The sequence below is a fragment of the Eublepharis macularius genome, chromosome 10, assembly GCF_028583425.1.
Source record: "Eublepharis macularius isolate TG4126 chromosome 10, MPM_Emac_v1.0, whole genome shotgun sequence".
In the NCBI taxonomy this organism is placed as follows: Eukaryota; Metazoa; Chordata; class Lepidosauria; order Squamata; family Eublepharidae; genus Eublepharis; species Eublepharis macularius.
The window spans coordinates 70,385,191-70,410,924 of NC_072799.1; the positions used below are offsets into that span (position 1 = coordinate 70,385,191).

At 43.6% G+C, this 25,734-nt stretch overlaps 1 protein-coding gene across 1 annotated transcript; it reads left to right on the forward strand.

Moving 5' to 3' along the window:
* Nucleotides 1–271: 271 nt before the first annotated feature.
* On the forward strand, nucleotides 272–24,386 carry CEP44 (centrosomal protein 44). The gene is made up of 11 exons (XM_054990190.1): nucleotides 272–487; nucleotides 1,480–1,577; nucleotides 2,093–2,240; nucleotides 2,632–2,778; nucleotides 3,535–3,639; nucleotides 5,856–5,972; nucleotides 6,298–6,510; nucleotides 7,555–7,630; nucleotides 23,174–23,295; nucleotides 23,517–23,554; nucleotides 24,184–24,386. Exons 2-11 carry the CDS (start codon nucleotides 1,489–1,491, stop codon nucleotides 24,230–24,232), a joined length of 1,104 nt encoding a protein of 367 aa, XP_054846165.1. The 5' UTR covers nucleotides 272–487; nucleotides 1,480–1,488; the 3' UTR covers nucleotides 24,233–24,386.
* Nucleotides 24,387–25,734: the final 1,348 nt, after the last annotated feature.

Below are 25,734 nucleotides of genomic sequence, written 5' to 3' on the forward strand. Positions count from 1 at the left end.
ATGTTGTTAACGGAAGTGACGCAAGGAGCCCTGTCTGCCCCTGGAACTCGGTTTCGGGTTCTCACCGGCAGATTCGCTAGCAACCCGGACCGCTTTTCACGGTTTCGGAAGTACTCTCTTGTAGAGTGTGAGGAGAATAAGGAGGTTTTTGCAAAATTAGACTGCTGTTGTGAGAGCTGCGGGTAAAGGGCTGCGCTTGCGACAAGGAGGGCGTGAGGAATCTGCTGATTTGAAACGAAAGACCACTGCGATTCCCGCGGGAGGGCTCAAACAGCCGCCAAATGGGAGAAAGAGAAAAAGGCGCTGCGGGGAGCGCGAGGGGAGGGGGCGGGGTTGCAGGTAAGTCTGTGTGACGTGAGGCGCCCGCCTGGTGGAATCGGGACAGGACGGCGGTCGGGAAGAACTTCGTTGCCGGGGTGCTCAACGGCGGGGGGAAGAGTGACAGTTTCAGCCCCCGGAGGTGGCTGTTCTTTGTGCCACGTCCAGGGTAAGTGAGATGTTGTGGAGGAATATTGTAAAGAGCCCAGCAACACCTTTAAGACTAACCAACGTTATTGTAGCATAAACTTTCGAGAGCCACAGCTCTCTTCGTCAGAAAGCTTATGCTACAATAAAGTTGGTTAGTCTTAAAGGTGCTACTGGGCTCTTTACTATTTTGCGACTACAGGCTAACTCCTCTGGATCTAGAGGAGTTAGCCGTGTTAGTCTGTAGTAGCAAAATCAAAAACAGTCCAGTAGCACCTTTAAGACTGTAACGGAATATTGTTAGAGGCTCCAGGGAGTCGCCTCGGTCTAAAGCAAAATCCAGCAACAGAAGATATGTGATGTAGCTGCAGCCAAAGCAACAAAGAGCCTATGATCACCTTAAAAACTGACACTGATTATGTCGTTAAGGCAGTAAACAACTAAAATAATAGACTTCAAGGCTTTTTGTTGTTTTAGTCAAATTTTGTAGGTAGATGTTGAATTCAAAAATCCCTCAAGGTATTTTTATGTGAAATATGTTTCAGGGGATGATAGAGAGCTTCAGGGCTTCCTTTTGTAAGGCCTTAAAATGGAACGTGGGATGTGTTGCTGACTTTCCAGTCAGACTTTCCAGACCCAAAAATGGTGTTTAAAGGTGTTCCTAAATTGTTAAAAATCTGAAAACTACTTGGTCCAGAACATGAGTGCCAGTTTGGTGTAGTGGTTAAGAGCGGCAGGATTCTAATCTGGGTTTGATTCCCCACTCCTCTGCTTGAAGCCAGCTGCATGACCTTGGGTCAGTCACAGTTTCTTGGAGCTCTCTCAGCCCCATCCACCTACAGAGTGATTGTCTTGAGGATAATAATAACACACTTTGTAAACTGCTCTGAGTGGGCGTTTAGTTGTCCTGAAGGGTGGTATATAAATAGAATGTTGTTTTTATTATTATGCATATGATTTTTAACTGCACTTCTGCATTATAATCCACATTAAATACTTCCTGTTGTTTGAAAGAATTATAATATGGCTACTGGAGATCTTAAAGGAAACTTGCGTAAAATAGAACAAGGACTTCGGCTTTTACATTATCCCAAAGATGTGGATTATGCTGGGTAAGTTGGTGAATTGATTTAAACATTTTCTTTGGTTTCTTTAATTTATTGCAAAAGATGCCTACAGTCGTTATAATGGAATACTCAGATATGAAAAACTGATACTATACAAAAATTCTACCAGAAAACTAGAAGAGAAATACTATACATATTACTTTATTTATACTAGATAGATACAATTAGGTGTTTTTGAAGGATCTTGAATGCTTCGTCTGAATCTGAGGAATAAGTAGTCCTTGTTTGGGCTCTGACTAAAAGCAGTGCTACCTCCATTTCCTGTATTTTTTAAAATGGGAAGCAGTACCAGTTGCTGATACTGGTTCACACAACTATGGCTGTAGTTAACAACATAACTGGAATGTGCTTAAAGCACCCTTTCAAATGTGAGAGTAAATAGTGACTCTGATGGAGCAATAGTCTTTCAGTCACAAATAGATGTGCATTTTCACTGGTATGGCAGGACCTAACAATATTGCATTTTACTCACCTTTGTCATAAACCTTTCCTCATAACAGATTAGCAAAGGGTGATCCATCTTCATTTTTGCCCATCATCAGCTACTGCTTCACCTCTTTCTCAACATATATAATGGAACTTCTGGTGGAATTGGATGTGGAACTTATGGCAAAAAATGACCTGCGCTTTATTGAAGCCATTTATAAGGTATCTATAAAACAGCATTTAAGGAGGAAGATAGGTCAAGTACACTAATAAAACACTGCTATTTGTTTCATCCGATCAAAAATGTTAAAAATGTTACTTGCCAGTTTAAACATTCTAGTACCCTGTCTGTTGGCATGAGCCTTATCAACAAAACTTCATCAGATATACTGAACGAACAGAAGTGGGATGTTTCTGATTATTTGTATAGAGATACAGACATGAGTAGAGGTGTGATACATTAAAAAAAATTATTCATTGCTTTTCTGTCTCCAATAAATGTTTTATATGACATACTACTACAAAATACAATAAGTGGCATAGAAAATAACAGTTCGACACAATTGTAGTGATTATGAAAATGAATTATTCCTTCTTTCTTTGTACTTTACAGCTTCTCCGGGATCATTTTCAATATAGACCAGTCCTAACGAAACACCAATTTCTTCAGCATGGCTTTGCAGAAAGAAAAATACAGATTGTTTGTGAAATTATTAGTTTGGTCTATAAAAAACACAAAGAATTAAGTCACACGAATAAGGTACTTTTTGTTGTTACATTCAAGAGGAATAATGAAGTTCATTAATATTAAAGGATTTTAATGTTTAACTTATGTTGTCATCCTAAGCAAAGTCACATGCTTTTCAGTCCGTTGAATTTAATGCACTTAGAAGGGTGTAACTTTTCTTAGGATTGCAGTGTAAGTAAAACCTGCCATAACTGTAAGAAGCATCTGATACTGTTTTTCTGACAAATTCAGAATATGCAGGCTAATCCCACTCACTCCCCAGTCACAGTCTGACTGAGACATCATCCTTATTTTTGGACAGAGCAGATTACTCTCCTCAGTTGGTCTTATGCCAGTGAAGTTGCTGCCTAGTAAATAACTCCTACAGAGAAGAAATCACTAATGCTTGTCGTTTTTCACTTCATACTTTATGAAAAGGGAACACTTCATATGACCATTCATTTGGTATATAAGAGAGATGTATGCGCCTGCCACGCACATATCTGTATTTTAATTGACAGTTAACAAAGGTTTATGATGTCTGAATACAGCCACTGTGCTATATATTTGGTTGAAGGTTGAAGTTCCTGAAAAGTTACTTACCTGGTATGTTTGCTATAATTGGCTAGGTTCACTTTGGAAGAGCTATTTTTGTCTGCATAACATTTGCTTAGAGATACTTTGTTTCAACTTACCATTTGGGCAGTATGTCTTATTGGAGTGTAGTTTTTACTATGTGAGCAGGAAAATGCCGGTATTATCAACAGTAAGGCTTCTGTTGTTTTATAGGTGAAATCCCAAACAAGAAAGAAAATCTGTGCTATTAAACTTGAACCACAAGGAGACAGTTCTGATCTTGATTCTGTAGCTATCAATACTATGAATTTTCAGCAGGTAGGATTATTTTAGATGAGGAGCTACCATACAGTAGAAAACCTTGATTCTTAGTCAGGCTACACTTTGTATTGTATGAAAAAAATTAAAAATGGCTTTTTCTTCAATAGGAATGAGAAACTAATAATCTTTTAATGATATTTAAAGAAAATGGCCAAATTCAAACAACTGTTTAGTAGTCTGAAATAAATATAGGCATTAGGGATGGGGTCTCAGGTGCTTCACTAACAAGTTGGGGATCATAGACTTCATCACCATTTTTGCCTCATATATTATCTGCTGCTTTAAATATGTACTCCTATGTACAACCATTGTTCCATGCTGTCTAATGTTAGTCCTAGAATTGATTATGTTTTGCTTCAGTATCTCTACTATGTCTTGGATCCTTGCTAATGCTATGTCTTTAAACTTGTATATGTTTACCTTATGGTATTGTATTGAAATGTACTTACTTGATACTGATTGTATTAACCTCATACTGTGTAATCCGCCTTGAGTCTCAGTGAGAAAGGCGGACTATAAATGATATAAATAAAATAAATAACATAAATATATAAACTTTCCAATTGGTATAATTAGCACCCTGATTCTAAGGCAGTTTAAGCAAGTTATTGTGGCTGATGAAGAATTTTTTTTAAAAAACCAGCCAACTTTTAAGTTTGCCAGTGAACGTACCAAGACCACGCCTTTATACAGATTTTTACGTGATTTCCACAGACCATCAGGCACCAGGGATTTTTATAGTTCTACCGTCTGCATTTAGCAGTGGTAGCATTCTTACTGGTTGGGAAGATGCTTACCAAATGATAAAATGGGTTCTACCTTATGAGCAGCTCTTAATGTATTCAGCTTAGCAAGCCTGTCAGTGTATAGTTACATTTCCAATCATATGAGAGATCTCTAAAGCCTGGTTCAGAGATCTGCTCAAGGAACACTTCACTCTGCATGCATCTTCCAAGATGTTGGATGCAAGTGAGAGCTTCTAACACATGCAATTTGTACTTTGTGTACTTAGTGACTTGTTTCTGCAAATGAATTCTCTCTCTCTCTTGATCAAGCTGTTAGAACAGCAGTTGCCACATGAAAATCCATTGGTCCCATGATACGATTTTTGTTTGGTATAGCTTTTGTCTTATTTGGAATGCACACCTATAAATCCTACCCCTGTCCCCAAGCAGCTTGGCTGGGGAAGATTCCTGGACTGGTATTGTGTGACTTATTTGTTTAGCTGGGGTTACATTTTGTAAGGAAAGTTAGACTAAATGTAAGCCTAGAAACATAAAACTAGAAGGGATCTCAAGGGTCATCTAGTCCAACCCCTTGCACTGCAGGAAATTCACAACTACATCCCCACCACTGCCTCAGTAACCTCTGCTTTATGCCCAGAGGAAGGCAAAAACCTCCAGGACCCCTGGGACAACCTGGCTTGGAGGAAAATTCCTTCCTGACCCCAAAGTGGTCATAAAATCAGCACTGCTGTCAAACAGGCATCTGGCCTCTACTTAAAAACCTCCAACGAAGGAGAGCACATCACCTCCCAAGGAAACTTGTTCCACTGTGGAACCGCTCTAACTGTAAGGAAGTTCTTGAACTGTGGTGCCCAAAACCAAACCCAGTGCTCCAAATGAGGTCAAACCGAAGCAGAATAAAGTGATAACATCACTTCACATGATCTGTTTATAATACTTCTGTTGATGCAGCCCCAAATTGCATTTGCCTATTTAGTTACTGCATCATACACATGTTCAATGTATGATATACTAAAACCCTTAGATCTTTTTCACATGTACTACTGTCAAGAAAAGTCCACCCCATCCTATAATTAAGCAGTCACTTATTTTCTTCTTTAAATGGAAATTAATCTTTTTGTGAAACATTTTCATATAAATCTCTTATTTCTTCAATTCCTGGAAATGCTTATTATTTGTGTACTTTAAATTCAATTGTCTCTTTTCACAGACCAAATTGGAATGACGCTGACTCAGAGAGATGGTGGGGTCTGACTTGCTGTTAAGGCTTAGGGTTGTTTGTGCTGTTCTGTTTTTACTTTTGGTTTTCAAGCAAATTGTAAAGACATTCTGTATCAGATACATCAAAATCACGGCCATCAAAATCAAAGGGTTGTGCCACTAAATTCAATGATTTGTTAATGAGCATTTAATTAATATTTTTCGTTGTAACATTGTGACATTTTGTTTTGCTATTTACATGCAAAGATGCCTCAAGTAAAACGCCATGTGAGTATGTGTGATACATGTTTGCCCACGGATGTAGCTGATGAAATACTTCATGAAGACACTGATATTTCCTTCAATATACATGAACACGCAAAAGTAAGGCTATTAGCTTACTTCACCATATTCTGTTAATTGTGCTGAGATTTAAAAGTAGCGTCTACTTTGTAGCTCCTGTAGATAGAAGTTTAGCGCTATTCAGATGTGCAGATCTTTAAAGTCAATATCAGTACCCTTTTATTAGACTGCATTAGATTGCATAAAGTTAACTAAAGCTGTCCTCAATCTAACGATTTCTAGAAAAGATTGATACATGTAATTCATAATTTAGTAGCGTAAGAATTGAGTTGGGAATCAACATTGACTCTTCAGCAGCACTACATAGTAACATAAAACTGTTTTATGCCTTGCATCTTATTCACAGCACTTGGAGGATAATGATGATCGTATGAAAGAATTAAAGAGCCAACTTACTGAACTGCAGGAGAAGGTTAATAAACTGAATTGGATGGAAGAGAAGCTGCATTTTTTAGAAGAGAAACTGCAGGGTAAAGTAATTATAGATGAGAGAGACTGGAATAATCTACTGAGCCGGGTCCTGCTCCTTGAAACACAGCTATTACTACAACCAAAAAAAGTATGTTATATTATTAAATTTCCATAAATAATGCAAACATAACATTTTTCATCGTACCTTTTCTGATTTAAAGAGGATATATAGATATGTAAATAGTTTCACAAATAATGTAAAACTATCATATTTTTTATTCCTAAACATAATGGTTTTTACTGCAAAAGAAAGCAGGTATTTTATCAGTCCTATAATTTTTTTTTATAATGGACATTCTCAGGATGAACGTTTGAGAAGTACAGGAAATGGTTCTGTTGTCTTTAGTGGCTACCATTTAGTGCTGTACAGACTTGTTGGAATGGGGAAAATATTTCATGTTAGTACTTGGTACATTACCATGTACCATAATTAAAAGTTCATCTGAATTGTGAAAGTATTTTTTCTTTATCTGTTGTGTATCCTTCCTACAACCTGAGTAATTTACCTAAATACTGTAATACATTATTATGAAATGATTCTGATTATTTAGTAATTCTTTAAAAGCTGAATTTCATTCTGACTAGTATCCGGTACAGTGTATAAATTACTGCTGATGTGACATAATTCAAATGCTTTGTATGAATAGAATAAGTGACTACTTTGGATCAGCATGATTATGGCTGGTGCCAAATAAAATATGATTTGCAAAATCATTTGTTCAGTTCAGGTGATCCTCCACCGGTTCAGAGGATCAGAAGCATACTGGTGGGCTCACATGACTCTAACTATAGTTGTCTAGTTCAGATGTTATTGCAAACTATATTGGAGGAAACAAACAAAGAATGTAATTGGCAAGGAAGAGTTTGTGTGTAAGAGACTGTGGCCTGTTTGCAGTTCTCTCAATCTTTAGTCAGAGGATCAGGACATGATGGCTGAAATAACCATTGTTATCTGTGGGATATATCAGTAGTAATATTATAAGAAGAGATATGTGGAGGTATTAGCCAACCATTTCAAAGATAATAAAGAACAATCCTATACAGAATTGTCCCAAGTTAGTAATGTAAAAAAGCTTGCGAGGTAATGTAAAAAAGCCCACTTATAAATAGTGAAATATATCTTCAATTTTAGGCTGACTTAACCACTGAATTTAATAACATGGATGAAGAAAATACCTCTAGCATACATATGACTCCAGTTTCTCCAGGTGAGTGTTTCATTTAGCGCCAGCAGTTAAAGCTACTTTGTTCTGGAGTTCAAACTGCCATCCAGATCACTGAAATAACTTACTTGCAGTAGATGATATTAGCCACAAAAGGGATTGGTTTGTCACTGTCAATTTATCGTTTTATCTGTTGTTCTCGTTTTGCACGTATTTAGTGTTGCACTTAAAAAACACGGCTTAATCTTTATAAAAACAAAGATTTAGTTTTTTTTAAAGAGCTTCCAAAGTTATATTAAAGAAGTCTAGGCAAATTATTCTTCAGTAGCTTGTCAGTGCTGACAAGGAATCTTTATCATAACTTTATGGTTTCTATTTTTTAACATGCACCCCACTCTAGTCAAAAGCTTTGGTAACAAATTTAGATTTTCATCTTTTCAATAAGACTTAAACGTTGTAAATTCTTCTCCAAACTTTTATCTTAAGATCTGTAAGCTATATGTTGCACACCACTTAAATGGGCAGCACAAACAGAAATTGGTACCACTGTTTCACTCATCTTCTTCAAAACCTATATTAACTATATGGTTGTTAAGCTATACAAGTCTGCCTACAGGTACTCTTTCCTAGCCCATGCAAGCTGCAGCTGATTTATTCTATGATATAGTACATGTGATGGTGACAGGCTCAAATATCTACCATAAAGTAATATCTTGGGTGGCAGGGGTAGGTGTGTTTTTAAAAAATAATACAGACTCAAAATAGCTGTTTTGCTCTTTATAGATATTTATGTCATTTTGTGTAGAGGACTTTTGTTTGCTTATTAAAGTAATCTATAAAAACTCTTTAGGGTGACATCCCGCTCTTCCTAAAGCTAACAGGATAACACTTAATGCTTGGTGCAATTCACATTGCCTTTAAAGTTAATTTTATACTGGTTTCTGCTGAATGAGCATTGGATGTAAGATCTCAGAAAAGAGTTTGTGCTGCAACTAATAATCTTTGGGGCAGTGGCATTTTTCAAAGAGCCTGCCTTAATGATGGTCCTGATTAAAAGTAAACCTTCCTGAATAGCCTTAGAAATGTGTGGTTTCCACTGGAAATTTTCTTTATTTAAACTACACACCACAAGACAATAAACAACAAACATAGAGAACAAGAAAAAACACGCATAACACACTAACAATACATATATCTATAAAATTAAGAGGAAAATAAAATAAAAAAACACCTAGATTACACTACAAGTTGAGTTCCGATTTTCTCCACCACAAGTATATATCATTTCTAGAGTCCCACTTATTCTAAGTTAGTCACAAAACCCCTCTTTTTTTCTATTGTTCCTGTTTCTTAATCTATAAATCCAGATGTCATCAAATCCTTGTTATCCATTTCATGCAAAAAGTCTATTAGCGGTTTCCATTCAGATAAGAAGTTAACTAATGTCCTTTCTCTAATTAGTGCAGTAAGTTTTGCCATTAACGCAAACTCCAAAACTTTTGTCAACCATTCCTCCACTGTAGGCAATGTTGGAGTTTTCCACTTTTGTGCATAAAGTACTCTTGCTGCTGTAGTAAAATATAAAAACAGTGTACTAAAACTTTTTTCCAACTGGCTATCCATTATTCCCAACAAAGAAGTCTCTGGTTTCAGCTGAAGTTTAATTTTCAGAATCTTCTGAATCAATGATTGTATCTGCAACCAAAAACTCTTTGCTTTCTTATATGTCCACCACATATGAAAAAATGTCTCTTCTTGTTTAGAACATTTCCAACATACATTTGATGTCCCCTTATACATTCTAGCCAACTTTTCAGGAGTCATATACCAAACGATACATCATTTTGTAAAAATGTTCTTTAATACTGGAGCTTAGTGTAAATTTCAGCCCCTTTATGCACATTTTTTCCCATTGCTCCATTAATATATCATGTCCACAATTTTTTGCCCTCTTAATCATGCATTCTTTTACTTGCTCTTCCTCCATCTCAAACCTCAACAGAAGTTTATACATTTTAGAAACAACATGTTAATCATTTGTACAAAGGGCTATTTCGAATTCAGTTTTAGATTTCTCAAAGTCATAATGACACTTGTCTAGTTTGAATTTCTCCAAAATTTACATATATGAGAACCACTGACAGGCGTGCCCTTCTGCTGCGAAGTCCTCTCTTTATTTAATTTTAACTTGGTCCTGCGAGAATTCCAATAAATCCTGATAAGTTAACCATTTAAGTGGACTAACCATTTCCCTTCTGAAATGAGCTTGTTACCAGAACTGCTCTTTTATTATAATGGGGAATTAGCTGTAGCAGTCTGTAACTATTAATATTAAGCGAGGATCATAACCTATGTTTACGGAGGTCCCGATCCCAGACACTCTAGTGAAAAAGAGGCGGACAACGAGTCAGGTACAAACACGTGTATTGAGTGTAGCGTAAGCCTAGCTTGCACAATCATACAAAGAACATACAAGGTCTAAGAAATATAGAGTAGGAAATACAGAGACGTTCGCATTAGCTGGTTCCCAACGATGGTAAGGGAAATACTCACAATCCTGGAGCGAAGCAGAGACACGGCAGCGAGGGTGGCCCAATGCCAGCACTGGAACCACAGACGGACAGCAAGGAGGTCTGGATAGGGAATGGCCGAGGCACCGAGTGGTCTGGGAGACCAGCTTAAATACCCCAAAACGTACCCTGGGGCTGGTGCTGTACTTGGTGGTTCTCACAGATTAAAACAAAGGGTCTAATGGGCTACTGAATGGCTTGGATGGGCCACTTTGGTAATCAGATTGTGATAAGTGACACCTCAGGGAGAGGGGACAAAAGAGGGAGGGGGAAATCCAAGTGGGCTGAAAGGATGTTCCAGCGGACAGGGCTTGTCCTGATGTCATCAGCTTCTGGAATGCGGAGGTTTCTTTGAGATGCATTCTCTAAGTGCTTGGGATGGTCAGCACTTAGCTCTTCTCCGGGGCGGCTCCTAAGATATGCAGAGCGGGGCGAGGGGCTCTCGCTGCGGACGTGGTGTGCCCGCTTCGCCGAAATGGCTTCCCAAAGCAGTCTTCTTCCCTGGGTCTTCTGGGTGCCTGAGAACATGGATGCCGGCTGGGCATAGCTGGGGCTGGTTTGCAGGTTGCCCGGTAGCGAGGGCAAGCTCAGGGACCGGCCCGCGGGAGGCTCCAGGCGGGAACTGACCAGGGAGCGCCTAGCCAGGCTCGCTGGAGGTTTCCCCGGCAGGCGCCCGGCTGCTAGCAGCGGCTTGGGCCCATATGAGGCAGGCTTCCATGGAGGCAGGGGGAACAACACTTTAAAACACAGTCCAAAGCAGGGAACAGGCACGGTCCGTGGCAGATGGCAATGCAGGCACGGGGCACACTGGGAAGTCCAGATACAGGTCAGGGCAGGGTTGCCCAGAAAGAGAGTCCTTTGTGCAGTTATCCAAACATGGAGTCAGTAACTACACAGTCTATAGCAGCATCAAGGCAATTGACACGCAGGCAGGAAACTGACACGTGTATTAACACACACACGTGTAAAGCAATCTTTGATGTAGCAGTGAAACAGCAATGCAGGAAACTTTAACACAGTTCATGGCAGGCCTTAAAGCAGGGGAGGGGGCCTACTTGGCAACAATTCCCCCCCTCGGAGACCCCGGGACGTCAGGCACGCGGGTCTCCGAACTTGACTTTAAAGGCGAGGTGGTCGGCAATGTCCGGTGGTCGAGCTTCGAGCGAAGAAGGAGTGGGAAGGGAAGGAGGGGGAGGCGTCACTCAAAATTTTAGTTTGGAGAACCACCTAACCGAATAAGTGCAATTTAGATCAGCCAATGGGCTGCAGGTCTCTGGGTTCACACCAGGGGGTGTGCTAAGTGCTACAGTCAACATAGACAGCAATTCATAGGCAGCAATGAGCAATTCATGCATATAAATAGTAATAATTCATATTGGTGTACATTGATCAATTCATGGATGAAGGTAATTCATACGGAATTCATGATGGGTTAAAAGCATTAAAAACCAGGAGCAATTCATATACATGGATTAATTCATAAGCATAAGATTTAAAAGCAAAGACAATTCATGGTTATAATTCATGAATGTAGGATTAAAAGCAATTCATACAAGATAAAAGTGAAATGTGCAAGCAAGGCATAGACCAATTCATCGAGGGTGAAACAATTCATAGATGGTTAAAATCATAAATACATATATATATATATGATTAAAAGCAATAAACCAGGAAGTTAAAACCAACTCATAGATAAAAGCAGCAATGATAAAAACAAGTGCGAGGAAATAATTCATGAGGGGGGGGGCGGCGGAAGGGCTCATAGGGGGCAGAAAAATAAACTTCGCAATTAAAAGACCAACTCATACGGCCAGATTAAAACCAAATTCATACAGGCTAAAACCAATGTTTAAATACCCAATAAAAAGAGACCGTTCATGAGAGGTCCCGGCTAAAACCAAATTCATAAAATGGTAAATAGGCTAAAATCACTTCGGCGGAGGGAGTCAGGTTAAAAAGGCAATTCCTAAGCTTAAAATCAAATTCATAGGGATAAAGTTAATAGGGGGTGATAAAAGGGTCCCAGTTCATGGGAAGATCATGGGCGCACTTGCAGTAAATAGAGGGAGGGACTAGTTCGGGGCTAAATTCATGGGAGTGAAATTCATAAAAAGCAATGGCAAGAAATTCATAAGATCCTAGAGCAACAAAGATCACAGACGGCTCAGTCCGCAGTACAGCTGCTAGACTGGGTTGCATATTTACAGAAACAAGCAAACTTGGTCCATGTGTTCCAAAACACACTTCCACCCCCCCTTGCTGTCTGCGTCAATCCGCAGAGCAGGGTCGGCTGGCGGCAAGAAGGGCTTCAGGCACACAGTTCTAGTCCTCATGGAGGTGGCTGGCGGTCATTCGGAGGCGGGCCGTGGGTTGGGAGGCAGAGAAATACGTCCCCCCCTAGTCCACAAGAGGGCCTCGGAGCGGGGTCCGGCAGCAAAGCGTCCATGGGGCTGGTTCAGGATCCGTACACATAAAGGCACAAGCATAGTTCATAATCACACAAGCAACAAAATAAACAAGGGCTAAAAACGGGGCGCCAAGAACAACCATTAAGGCAAGAGGAGGTCGGGGTTGTAGTGATCCAAGCGGTAAGACAGCTGGAGTTGCTGGAGCTGTCGGCGGCTCCAATAGCCCAAATAAAGCAGTGAGGCACATAACAAAACTTGGAAGGCCAGAATAACAACGATCGGGTGCAGAGCCAAATTGTAAATTCCAGTGGCGGTGGGGCTCCAGTCAAAGAGGGTTTCCCACCACGAGTGCTCACCGGTGGTCTTGATTTGTTGGGCAAGATCCAAAATTTCCTTGCCGTTGTGGGACACAACCAAAGCAGTAGTGTCCCCGTCCCTCTGGATGCTCTGGAGGGTGCGTTGGAGCTGCGGGTGGGCCAGGAGCTCGTGGATTAGCTCCAGACCGATGCCAAGGGAGATGGGCTTCACATAACGATAGATGGAGGGTGCCACCAGGATCTCTTCTTGGGTCCAGACCGGTACCGTGTAGGTGAAGTCGCAGGCTGCCACCGAAGACAGGTTGCAGAAGCAGCGGTTGACTCCCGGGATCACGGGCTTAAGCTGGAACGAGTTCAGGATCACAAAGTCGCAGGCCGTTCGCACGCAGGCACATCCTTTCCCAAGGTAGACCACAGCGGAGCTGTTTTCCCGGACGACCTCAAAAGGGCATTCGTTGAGGGCGTCGACTTGCGGGGCTACACAGGGGTGATGCGGTGCAAAGGCTTGGTCTTGGCAAATGAAGCCGGTCTGGTCTCGATGCTGGCACCCTTGGAGGCTGACGAGCTGCCATCCGGTTGGGGTGAAGCGAGCCCAATGGTCGGGGTGGCGGGCGTAGAGGACTTCGGTGTCGCTGACTTGGAGTCCCAGAGGCACGACTGGATACACATGGGATGACTCGTGCGCACTGGCCGTTAATAAAAATAATTTAAGCTCCTGGGTGGTCGGTGAGAATGAGGAATTTACGAGAGACCACCAGGATTCAAGCTCCAGTTCTATGGGTGACAATTTGGGCATAATCAATCTTAATTTCCAGGGGCAAGTGCCCGTCCGTGGCTTGCCGAATTAGCCCCATGGCCACAGCCTGGTTTAATTGTTGGGCTTGCATACATGCCATGGCTATTGACACGTTGCGTTCAAAAGACTGTGTTCCTTTGAGCAGCAGAGAAAAATCTCTTTCAATTTGACTCTCCCAGTTAACTAAAATGGAGCTGATCTCGTGTTGCCCATTTGAAATGGAATTTAGGGACTGCACCACCGGTTTACCTAAGTCGGAGATGCTAGTCGTGACATGGGCAAACTTATTAGCGAGAGTCTCAATATTGACCGAATCCATGATTGCTAAGCCTCCGGCTGCAGGAGCAGTCCAGTCGGCGATGCTTCGTCTGGCACGCGAGAGAGGGGGAGAGGGATCGATCCACAGTTGTAGCCATGCATTCCAACCCTTGCTACCGGCCTCCAGATAGGGAGCGCACTGCGGCAGCCTCTGGGTTACATTTAGCTCAGCTAAGTCTATGCGGATCTCTTTTAAAGACATTTGCGGGCGGACTAGAACTCTCTCTCGAATGTCAGTTTTCAAAACATGGGAGCCCACTATATGCGTGCCGCCTTGGCTTAATCGTTCATTGCTAACAATCAAAGGGTCAATTTGGATGGTGTGGGTCTCCTGGGTCCGGATCAGCAAGGAATAATTGCCTGGTTCATGAGTCAAATTTACAAAGAGCAGCCCAAGCCGGTGAAATTTCTCTACTAGGGGCTTGGTTTGGCATTCGGGCGTCTGTTGAACCAGTATCCAATCGGATGGGCCGTGTTTGGCTAGGTCTTCCTCCTTTACAATCCAGGTCAGGTTCTCCCAGCGTTCTATAGCAAAGGAGAGAACTGCGCCTGAAGGGGGCGTGATAGTGACCGATGCAGACTCAGTAGCAGTGGTGCCTAGTAGGATGGTCATTCTAAAGGGGTCTCCTGCCTTCCATACTGCGGCCGACACTAAAATAACTTCACAGTATGGTCCGAAAGCCTCAGTGACAAATGGCGAGGTTTCGAAATTGGCAGGGGTGGTATATTTGTCTACCACCGGGACTGCGGTGGGGGCTGGCCTGATACGGGGAAGAAACATACATGGAATTGGAGCAAGAGGTGAAACCGTATCAGTAGGCGAGTAACACACTAGTTCTTGGGACAGAGTTTTTACTCCCACACATAAAATAACAAGTTCTGGGGGTCGGATCCACTGCTCTTCGCAACTGCGGAAGTTAGTGCGATCCGTAGGGGTGGTCATATTAATCTGCTGCACAACTTTGCAGACCATCATTTCATTTCCTGCTAAGGTATTGATACATCTCCAATGGGGGTAGGGCATTAATTTGGACGGGCGTCCCTCTGTTAGGGTGCCTGCCAGTACGAGCAAACACAGAGTAGCCAGGTGCCTCATCTCCTGGCCTTCCTTTTCCTTTTGTGGTGAAAATATCCTGGGGAGACCTGCGGATATAAGTACAGGTTCCCTGAGTTTCTTGCAGCAAAATAAATGAAGTGAAGCAGGGAAAAAGGGAGGGCGTTTTTCTGCCAGCACTGTATGTTAAGCGGGGTTCGAACGAGAAGTCCCAGGGGCACTAAGCGAGCCTTCCAGCTTGTTGCTCTGGGGAACTCCTGTGCGTGGGCTTCTTCCTATAGCATGTATATTTCAGGGGGAACGTCTTTACGTCGGGCAAGGGTCGGCTGTACGTTAGGCGGGATTATGCAAACTCGCCCCAGGGGTCCCTGGGTGCCTAGACTATGTGGCCTTCAGGTGCCCCTTGCTTGGCGGCGGGCTATTTTTATTTTGCGGGCTGAGAGCTATCGGTCCGGCTCGGCCTGGCCTTGCCGTTTTAAAAGAAAAACTAGAGAGCGGTATCCAGTAACTATAAGGGTTGCTGCAGACGGGGGCCCTCGCTTTAGTTTTCAAAAATGGGCTTTCGTCATATGTTTGCAGGACAACCAATTTTTGGAGGGACTCCCTCGGGAGGCCCCGTTTTCTGGTTTAAAAAAAGGTACACCGGGCAAAAAGAAGAATATACTGAGCAAAAGAAAAATGCACTGAGCAAAAAGAAAAACACACGGAGCAAGAAGCATACGGGTGTGGGGTGCTTTTTAGGTTGCCCTTACTTGGGGTGCCTGGCATGGCTTCATTAAAACTTCAATATGTCTCCCCCCCTTCTTTTCCCTTATACGGTACGGGCAAGGGAAAAGATTACGTGGGGCGGGCGGCTGCTGGCGGAAAGGGCCGAAGTGGAGCCGAGGGCGCTCGGCGGCGTTTATCCAAAAGCGGCGGAGACGGCCGAGATCTGCCGGCGCCACTGGGTCTGGGTTGTTCGGGGGTCATCTTGGCGCAGGGGATCCTGGCTATGTAAATGAGGCACGCTGCCCCTTGTGCGTAGCGAACGCACCCCAATAACATATTCCAGGGGTAACATATTTACAAAATACTGGCGGGTCTTTTACCTTTGCACTAAAGCGTACTAGATGGTGGCGCCGTATAGCAACTCACCATGACGAATATGAACATTAGTAAAAGAGGGATGTTGGGCTATCTGGGGGTCCTTTTCCAGGGGAGGCACGGCCCTCAAAGCCAAAGCCGACCATCATGCGAAAGCGTGGGTCTGGCAGGTGAGACCCCGAATCTACGTAGATGCGGGATCTTCACCAGCACGGCGGGTGAAATGTTTTCAAACAAAGAAATCACCTTTTTTGGTGGTTTCAACGTTGGAAGACTGCATTCACTTTTGGGCTAAAGCCTCTCCAAACACTTTCACACACAGCAAATCTCTTTTGCCTGTGCAATTTTTTCCGAACACGCGGCTTAAAATCCAATTAAGAATCACTTTCGGTGGTGGTCCTATTTGGCTTTGGTTGCCATGTTCCCCCCAAGGGTCCCAACTATGGGGCCCGCCTAATGAAGTTAAAGAATAGGACTGACAAGAAATAACAAAAACACTAAATGATTATATGAAGCCAAGTTGGCTTTTTACATCTAATTTCAAAAGGGAATTGGGCTTCAGGTTCACACACACATAAGGTTAAGACTGCACAACGAAAAGGGACGGGGGCTGCGGGGACTTGAACTCAAGTCTCCTTAAGGTGGCTTTTCCACTCCTGGTTCCAATCCCTTCCAAATTCTGACAGGGAACCAGTGATTACATTTATTTGGGCTTACTTCAGCCTGGGAGAGGACAAAAGGACGAACTGGGAGGAGTTCAGAATCCTGGTCTGGCCAGTTTTTCCATTTCAGTGAGGGGTGGGGGTGTAGTGCTGAGTGGAAACAGTCTGTTTTAGATGCTGCTAGCAACTGGGAGTCTTTCTGGAGTCTGCTCACTTGCCTTATTACATTCCTGACTGCACTTACTGCTGGAGGCTCTACCTTCTCATTAAGTTTTGGGCTTGAGCCTTTTAAAACGTGGAAACAGATACACAAATGTCTCTGAATTAGCTCAAGCACTACTAAACCACACAGGCACAACATAAGGTTTTCTTCAGGGGTGTTAGTCAGGGAAGGCTGAGAGAAAGCTATTTGGTGCGTAGTTGCAAGCATTGGATTCTCAAAGCAATTTAAATCTTTTAAAGGAATTGCATTTTTACTCTCGTCTGTTTGGTTTTCAGGGTCATTGGAAGAGGGCACAGTCACGGTGGGCTGTGTATAGCTTGGCTGGGGGCAGTCTATGGGAGCCAAGACAATTGCTTGGGGAATGACTTTTAAACTCTGTACATGCTCAGAGGCTAGAGTGAATTCTGGCTTCTTGGGCATGGGGGCTGAGGCAGAAATTGGAGGCAAAGGTGACTGGCTACATGTTTCACTGCCTTTGGCGGGGCGGGGTGCTGATTCAATCACTGATTGTTCCTCTAAAGTCTTTAATCTTGCCTCAGTGAGTCTCTGGGATTCCAGGAGATTTTGCATCAGGGTTTTTAAAGAGGCAGTTTCATTATTCTGGTTCTCCAGCAAAGTCTGCATGCTAAGGAATTTATTGTGGAGCTGCTCTTTCTCTATTGTGCAAGCATTTAATTTTTCTTTTAATTCCTCATTCTCTTTATTAAGATCATTTATTTTTAAATTCTGTTCCCTGTTTACACTTATGAGTTCGTGGATTTTATTTTGCAGCTCTGCCAGGTTTCTTTCAGAGGTGTCTGGCAGAGTTGGTGCTGGGTTCTGGGTGCGAATCACCCTTTGGAATCTTTCCTTCTCTCTTTTAAGTTTCCAGCTATTTTCAGTTCCCGGAGGTCGAAGGCTAGCCTCAACCTTTGGTTTTCTCCCACGGGCAGTTAAGTGGGGAGAATAATGTGTGACCCCCGGGCATCCCTATTGGAAAAAGGGGTTCCCAGCTGGTGGTGGCTCTCCTATTACTGTAGCCACTGGCTGTGCATGTTGGGGAGGGCCTTTCGCAAGGGTGTCTAGAAGGGCGGAGAGAAGAACTGAAGTGGGCTGCTGGTGGAAGAGCTCCATGTCTGCCCCATGATCCTTGAGTCGCTTCCAGAGTTCCCAGCGGAGTGAGTCCCTGGCTGGCGGAGGGCCGCCTAGGTCAGAGGGCTCCTCATGGTTCTTTGGCTGCGGTCTCCAGGAGTCAGCCTGACTTGGGGGAGGGTAGACCTGGTGATTGTAGGGGTGAGGTGCCCGAGGGGGTGGGGGTGCCGAGGGCAGCACAGGTCTCCAGGGCTCAGAGGGTCCCTGTGGGGAGGAAGGGTAGCGACTGGGGGTGGGCGCAAAGGTTACTCCTGGACGAGAGTCCCTTTGGCTGCAGCCCCAAGTGAAGCTACCGCTTCTCCCACGCAAGATTCCACCTCTAGGCTCCGAATACGAGCTATGCCCTTGGGGCCGATATTGGGAGTGGGGACCATGGTTGGCATACGTGACTGTGTTGATGGGCTCACTGTCATTCCTATGGGGGGCCGGGGACTTTACATGGCGGATCGCGCCGGTTTCCCGCAACAGGCCAGCAATGCTCCTGATGCGGGATTCCAGCTCTCCCCATGAGATGCTCCCGGGTTCTACTCCTGCCAGGGCCAAGCGGGTGGTGCTGTTGAGCCCATCTATGACTGCCCTCCTAAATTCTAAGTCGTCGAAGTCCGGCATGTCGCTCAAGTCTAAATCTACCTCGTCTGCTAGTTCGGCTAGGAGCTGTTTCCTGGCTAAATATGCCTCTGGATCCTCTCCGGGTTTTTGAGACTCTGCAATATACAGGGCTTTTAAACTCTTGGTGGGCCACAGGAAGGCGCACAACTCTTTCATGGCACCATACTGACTGCGAGTGGCTAGTCTCCTGTTAGAAATGTATGCATTAAGAGAGGTGACTATTTCGGGGCTGGCACAATGGCGGGCCAGCTGAGCTACATCGGAGCCACTGGCGGAGGGCTGGGACATGGTCACGTGTGCAAACCATTGTATAGCTGAGTCTCGGTTCAAGGGTCCCATGCGGTCCGCTATGGCTTGGAGCTCATCGGGCCTCCAATTGCGGGTCTCTTTAACTATTCGGTCTGTCTTCCTGCCATCATCGTCTGTGGTGACAATTTCTTTGGTAGCTATCGGATGGAGGGGCTGTGGAGCTTCCTCGGGCTGGGACGAAGGGGGTGACCAACTGTCGGTACTACCTTCGGGGAGGGCCAAGAGGGCTAAGGGGTGCACGGCGGAAATTACGGCCTGTTGCATCCCCAAGTGTCGCTTCAGGGCCTCTAGCTCCCTCTTACAAGCTGAATGGTCCGCGGCTGCGGTTTTAGACTGGTTGTGGTCCGCCATGAACCGGGCGGCATGGGTGAGCTTAGTAATCTCCTCTTGTCCCTCCGTTAATGCGTGCTCAGCCATATCGGCACGAGCGGTGGCCGCTTCAGCCTTGTGCTGGGCGTCCTGGAGGGCGGTAGTTAATCCTTGCTTTTCTAGTATGAAATTGACGCGTTCGGCGCGCCACTCAACTGCCTTTTCCTCATGTTCTTTCTCCTGTTCGGTTAGCTTGGTCCTGAGAGTCTGGATTTCTAGGCGCAAGGCGTCCTGTTCTCGTTTGGACCTCTCCTCTAGCTCCTCCTGCGTGGTTTGTAACTTACTAATTAGGGACACGCTGTCCTGCAGGGCAGTGAAAAGTGCCCAAGCTCCATATCTATCTTTCTTACTGGACCTAGGTTTCTCCTTGTCACAGAAGTCCTGGAAGGCGCTTCTGACTATCTGGAGCGGGTCGGGTCCCTTGAAGGAACCGGCTTCCCAAGGGCAATCTCCCTTCTTAACTAGCCACTTCTCCAGGCGGGGCACGGTGGGGTTTGCCCGGTACATCTTGCTTTCGTTTTAGGCTGATCACGGGGGAGGTTAAAGAGTGGATCAGCGACACCAGGGGTGGGGCGATTAAAGCTGCTCAAGGGTTTTAACAACTTCTTCCTCTCTATGTCCCTTTTGGGAGGTTTATCCTTCCCTCAGGTCCTCAAGGGTTTTTACCAGGGGGTTTTAAGGTTCTACTTTTAGGTTCACCAGGGTATTTTTAAGGGTTCTACACTCAATTCTTCTCCACCGGGGGAGAAGGAAAATTCCTATTCCCGTTTCAAGCTTGCCTACAAGCCACGGGACCAGGAAAAGTTTACTGGCTCAGAAGGTGCTCTCAAGCTCTCTAAGCCCAAGAACCAAAAACGCTCAGTGCTTCCAAGCCTCTGCTCAGAAGCCAAAGCTCAGGGGTCTCCCAAGCCTATACTCGGAAAACCAAAGCTCAGGGGTCTCCCAAGCCTATTGCTCAGAAAACCAAAAAGTGTTCCCAAGCCTCTGCTCAGAAACTGAAATGCTCCCAAGCCTCTGCTCAGAAGCTACAAATGCTCTCAAGCTCTCTAAGTCCAAGAACTAAACTCAAAGTGTCCCCAGGCCTCGTGCTCAGAGACAAACAGTTAAACTGTCTCCAAGCCAAGACCAAAAGACTGAAAGCGCTCAAGGACTGCCTCTGCACGTCCCCAAGCAAAATTGCTCAGGAGTAAGACTTACTGTACTCCCAAGCGAGGTGCGCTCAAGAGTTCTAACAACTCCCAAGCAAAAGTGTGCCCAAGAGTCCCACTGACTCCCAAGCGAGGTGCGCCCACGAGTCTGACTTAAAACTCGCAAGCGGAAAGGCGCCCAAGAGTCTACCTTAAAACTCTTAAGCACGGTGCGGCCGGCTGCCGCGGGGCTTCAGGAACCTGGCTTTAGATTCCCAAAGCTAAACTAAACAAACGGACTAACGATCCCTTCACGTTTCCTCCGGAGCGGGGATTGAAGCCTAAGTGCTGGCAGGAACGGGGGTTTGGACGGACTTAGGAGAGACGGGGGAGGGCGGAAAAGAATTTTATATGTGCTGCTTCAGGAAGTATATATATGCGTATATATCTAGAGCCTACTTCTGGGATCCCACCCACATAGACGCGTTTAGGCGGCCCGGAAGGTGGCCAGGAACTTCACCAGTTCAGAGGTCCTCACCCACAGTACACCGGTTATAACGGCTGGAGGGCCTCGCGGTGCACCACAAAAGGCAAGTAGTCCAAAGCTGGCTGAAGGAGGAAATGGGGGAAAAGCCAACCCACAAGATAGAAATGCTCGCTAGAGCCACACACACTCACACTTTTAATTCCCTGAGCTAAATTGCGCTCTTTACACTGAGGTCTGGAAAATTTTCCTCTAAGTCAGTTCGCTGAAAACACGCGTGTCGACTCACGTGTATTCACACGAACCGGGTTATGCCCGCATTCTCCACCAGTAAACTGTTACCAGAACTGCTCTTTTATTATAATGGGGAATTAGCTGTAGCAGTCTGTAACTATTAATATTAAGCGAGGATCATAACCTATGTTTACGGAGGTCCCGATCCCAGACACTCTAGTGAAAAAGAGGCGGACAACGAGTCAGGTACAAACACGTGTATTGAGTGTAGCGTAAGCCTAGCTTGCACAATCATACAAAGAACATACAAGGTCTAAGAAATATAGAGTAGGAAATACAGAGACGTTCGCATTAGCTGGTTCCCAACGATGGTAAGGGAAATACTCACAATCCTGGAGCGAAGCAGAGACACGGCAGCGAGGGTGGCCCAATGCCAGCACTGGAACCACAGACGGACAGCAAGGAGGTCTGGATAGGGAATGGCCGAGGCACCGAGTGGTCTGGGAGACCAGCTTAAATACCCCAAAACGTACCCTGGGGCTGGTGCTGTACTTGGTGGTTCTCACAGATTAAAACAAAGGGTCTAATGGGCTACTGAATGGCTTGGATGGGCCACTTTGGTAATCAGATTGTGATAAGTGACACCTCAGGGAGAGGGGACAAAAGAGGGAGGGGGAAATCCAAGTGGGCTGAAAGGATGTTCCAGCGGACAGGGCTTGTCCTGATGTCATCAGCTTCTGGAATGCGGAGGTTTCTTTGAGATGCATTCTCTAAGTGCTTGGGATGGTCAGCACTTAGCTCTTCTCCGGGGCGGCTCCTAAGATATGCAGAGCGGGGCGAGGGGCTCTCGCTGCGGACGTGGTGTGCCCGCTTCGCCGAAATGGCTTCCCAAAGCAGTCTTCTTCCCTGGGTCTTCTGGGTGCCTGAGAACATGGATGCCGGCTGGGCATAGCTGGGGCTGGTTTGCAGGTTGCCCGGTAGCGAGGGCAAGCTCAGGGACCGGCCCGCGGGAGGCTCCAGGCGGGAACTGACCAGGGAGCGCCTAGCCAGGCTCGCTGGAGGTTTCCCCGGCAGGCGCCCGGCTGCTAGCAGCGGCTTGGGCCCATATGAGGCAGGCTTCCATGGAGGCAGGGGGAACAACACTTTAAAACACAGTCCAAAGCAGGGAACAGGCACGGTCCGTGGCAGATGGCAATGCAGGCACGGGGCACACTGGGAAGTCCAGATACAGGTCAGGGCAGGGTTGCCCAGAAAGAGAGTCCTTTGTGCAGTTATCCAAACATGGAGTCAGTAACTACACAGTCTATAGCAGCATCAAGGCAATTGACACGCAGGCAGGAAACTGACACGTGTATTAACACACACACGTGTAAAGCAATCTTTGATGTAGCAGTGAAACAGCAATGCAGGAAACTTTAACACAGTTCATGGCAGGCCTTAAAGCAGGGGAGGGGGCCTACTTGGCAACAAGCTTCCTGCGATGACAGCCAAAGAGGTATTTTTGAACAAAACCTAAGTTTGTATTTATTCCATACTCTCAGGATTGCACGCCTTACATAATGATTATTAAACTCTGCGTTGGCTTTAACTTTCTCATACCATAGATACCCATGCCACCCAAATTTTAGATCATGCCATTCCAGGTCCAGTAATCTTCTGTTTTTTAACAGTATCCATTCCTTCATCCAAACCAAACAGTTAAACACAAAATTTTGTGTGGTTTCAAAACAATACACGATATTTGTAATAAGTAAAAATGTGTTGTGGCTTTGTAATAGTTCTCTATTAAATATCTGTTGTTGGTATCTTTTGTAAATCCACTTGGGTGATGGCTGACCTGTTGTATGAGAACAAAAAGGCAGAGATACTCTTTAAAACAACTGCTTCTTCACAGGTAAAGAAAAGGAGTTGCTAGAGAGTCTTCGTCATTCATCTGGATACAATTCACTGATATCTGCAGACCCATCTCCTAAAGCCATGATTGATAATAACCACGATTTGCCTGAGGTTTCAAAGGTCAGTTAGAACTCCAGTGCCTTCTTGACTTGTTTCTGAATGTCTATATTATAAACATTTAATTTTTCACTGTTTTGAGGGCTTGATAAAACAGCAACATTTTCTCTTAAAAATTTCTATTGAAGTTATATTTGTATAAATTCTCTGTGTTTGTGCATGTATTAAAACTGAAAAATATGGGCTTTGAAGAATGAATGGAACCTATTGCTTTTAAATTGCAGGAGACGACAATACAAAGAATGGAACGAATAAGCAAAATGTGAGTAAAAGGGGGAAAACAGGAAGAATTCATTTCTCAGTAGGGAATTGCTTTGTATATAGACATTACATATGTTCTCCGAACCACAAAGATCTTTGCATCAGGTGTGACATTTCCTTAAGATTTATTATTTCTACTGGGCAATAAATCTATATACAGTTCTGTGTTTGTAGGATGAGTCAGTTTCCAAAATGCAACTATGAGTGTGTTTAGTGATAGTTATAGAGATTTAACTGCTAATTCAGTTTATTAAAGGTTAGGTTATCTGGTTTGCTGAAGATAATAATTCTGTTCAAATTATTAGCTTTTGGGTAAAAAAAAATGTGATGGTTCTTTGTTCAAAAATAATTGTATCTGATTGTGGTTTTCCACTTTAGTATAATTATGTTGCAACAGGAATCATTAATCAATCAGTATTTTTAAAAAATGGTTCTGTGTAAAATGTTTATGGTTAAGTTTGAGAATTAAGAATATTTTAACACACTGGACAATTGTTTCTTCTCTTCACTATGCATAGGTTGTCTTTTCAAACTAGTATGAGCATTCTCTATGCATGGGAAAATTGGTGCTTATTTAACTCTTAAGACATTTTTGCTTAGCCTGTTTAACATATTGTATAATATTTTTAGGATTGAAGAAACCTCAGAGTTGCTGAAGACCTCAAGTAACACTTCCTAGAATATTCTTTCCTATGCTGCCAAATATCTGAAAGCAATTATGTGTATCTGTAAAACTTTTAGAACGATTTGAATCCTTTTGTGATTATTTATGACCCAAATTATTTGCAAATGATATTTTTTATGAAAATAAACATTTTGTAATACCACTGTCATTGCCATAATTTTCACCTTATTCTCTGTAATTATTTTCTGTGCAAGCAACCTCGGATACTGTAGCAAAGCTGTTCTTGTTCCTGAAGTATATTTTTGTATTGATGTTTGCTGGCACTGGGCTAAGTAATATGTTTTTTAAAGTGCAGGCTTGAGGACCATGGTTTACATCCTGTTGGAAACACTCCGGCTGGGACTTGCATATTGCTCCCAAGAGAATTACATACATACCATCTTGCCATCTGTAAAATTGTACAAGCCTTAATGAAAAGCCGAGTACGCAGACTGTAAATGTGTACTCTTTCTAGGTTTTTTGTTTATTTTTAAATATAATTTTGTTCCTGCTTGTCAGAAAGCACCAATACGTAGTGGCTTCCTCCATTAATTTTGACAGTGAGGGCTATTTTGATCAGAAACGTTAAAACATAAGTAGGTCTACAGACTCTGACTGGGAAATGTGTTGAACGTTTTAGTGCTCTATTACCTGACACATTTTAAGACCAGCAGCACAGATGGAGGCCATCCAGTCTATACTAAGATACACAGCAGTTTTATGATTTGAGGCCAATGACTCTTTGGAGACAAAAGTATCTGTAAAACAGCCATAAATATGATATAATCAAATAAAGAGTAAATGGGGGGAGAGAGGAAGCCACGTCGGCTATTTAGATTTCTAAATGGCTGCATATAATCTGTGTTGTATAGGGAGCTTTTTAATCAGCCAGCATTAACTTTAATTCTATCTGTTCATATGATAAGATCCTTTAGTAACATGGTAATCGCATTTGACATCAAAAGGTTTTTAATGGTGTGGTTTGCAGATGAAGAGAAAACAGCTGTTTCCATTTTGTTGTAAAACATGATTTACTTTGTAACCTTGTGTCTTTTTCTAAATATGAATGTGACCTATATTGACATCCTTTAACAAAAGTACAAAATATCAGCAATAAAATATTGCTATAATATTCTTAAGAGGAAATTGTTGCATATTAAATTTCCTGGATTAGCTATTCCATGTTTGGTGCCATTTGCATCTAATAATTTTGAGTTGCTTATACAACATTCTATATGAAATAGGAAGGGCAATACTGTGTGGCAACCAGAATACACACAGAGAAACAAACCCACAGTAATAAGGTCTACAGACCCATACAATAATTATGCAGTCACACAAATATAACAAAATAAGCCAAAGCCCATTATATATATATGTCTTAGTTCAGGCTGCTGTTCACAGCTATTAGGTAAACACTATAGAGAATGCACAAGCCAAAAGTCCTCCCCTGACAGGATGTAAACGTCCCAAAAATCACTTTCAATTGTTGTGGAATGGTATTCCTTTCTTCTTGT

Excerpts from the sequence above, each read along its gene's own strand:
- CEP44 (XM_054990190.1), top strand. The coding sequence starts at position 1,489 with ATGGCTACTGGAGATCTTAAAGGAAACTTGCGTAAAATAGAACAAGGA. Across the intron at positions 1,578-2,092 it reads AAAGATGTGGATTATGCTGG|ATTAGCAAAGGGTGATCCAT; the intron begins GTAAGTTGGTGA and ends TCCTCATAACAG. Across the intron at positions 6,511-7,554 it reads TATTACTACAACCAAAAAAA|GCTGACTTAACCACTGAATT; the intron begins GTATGTTATATT and ends CTTCAATTTTAG.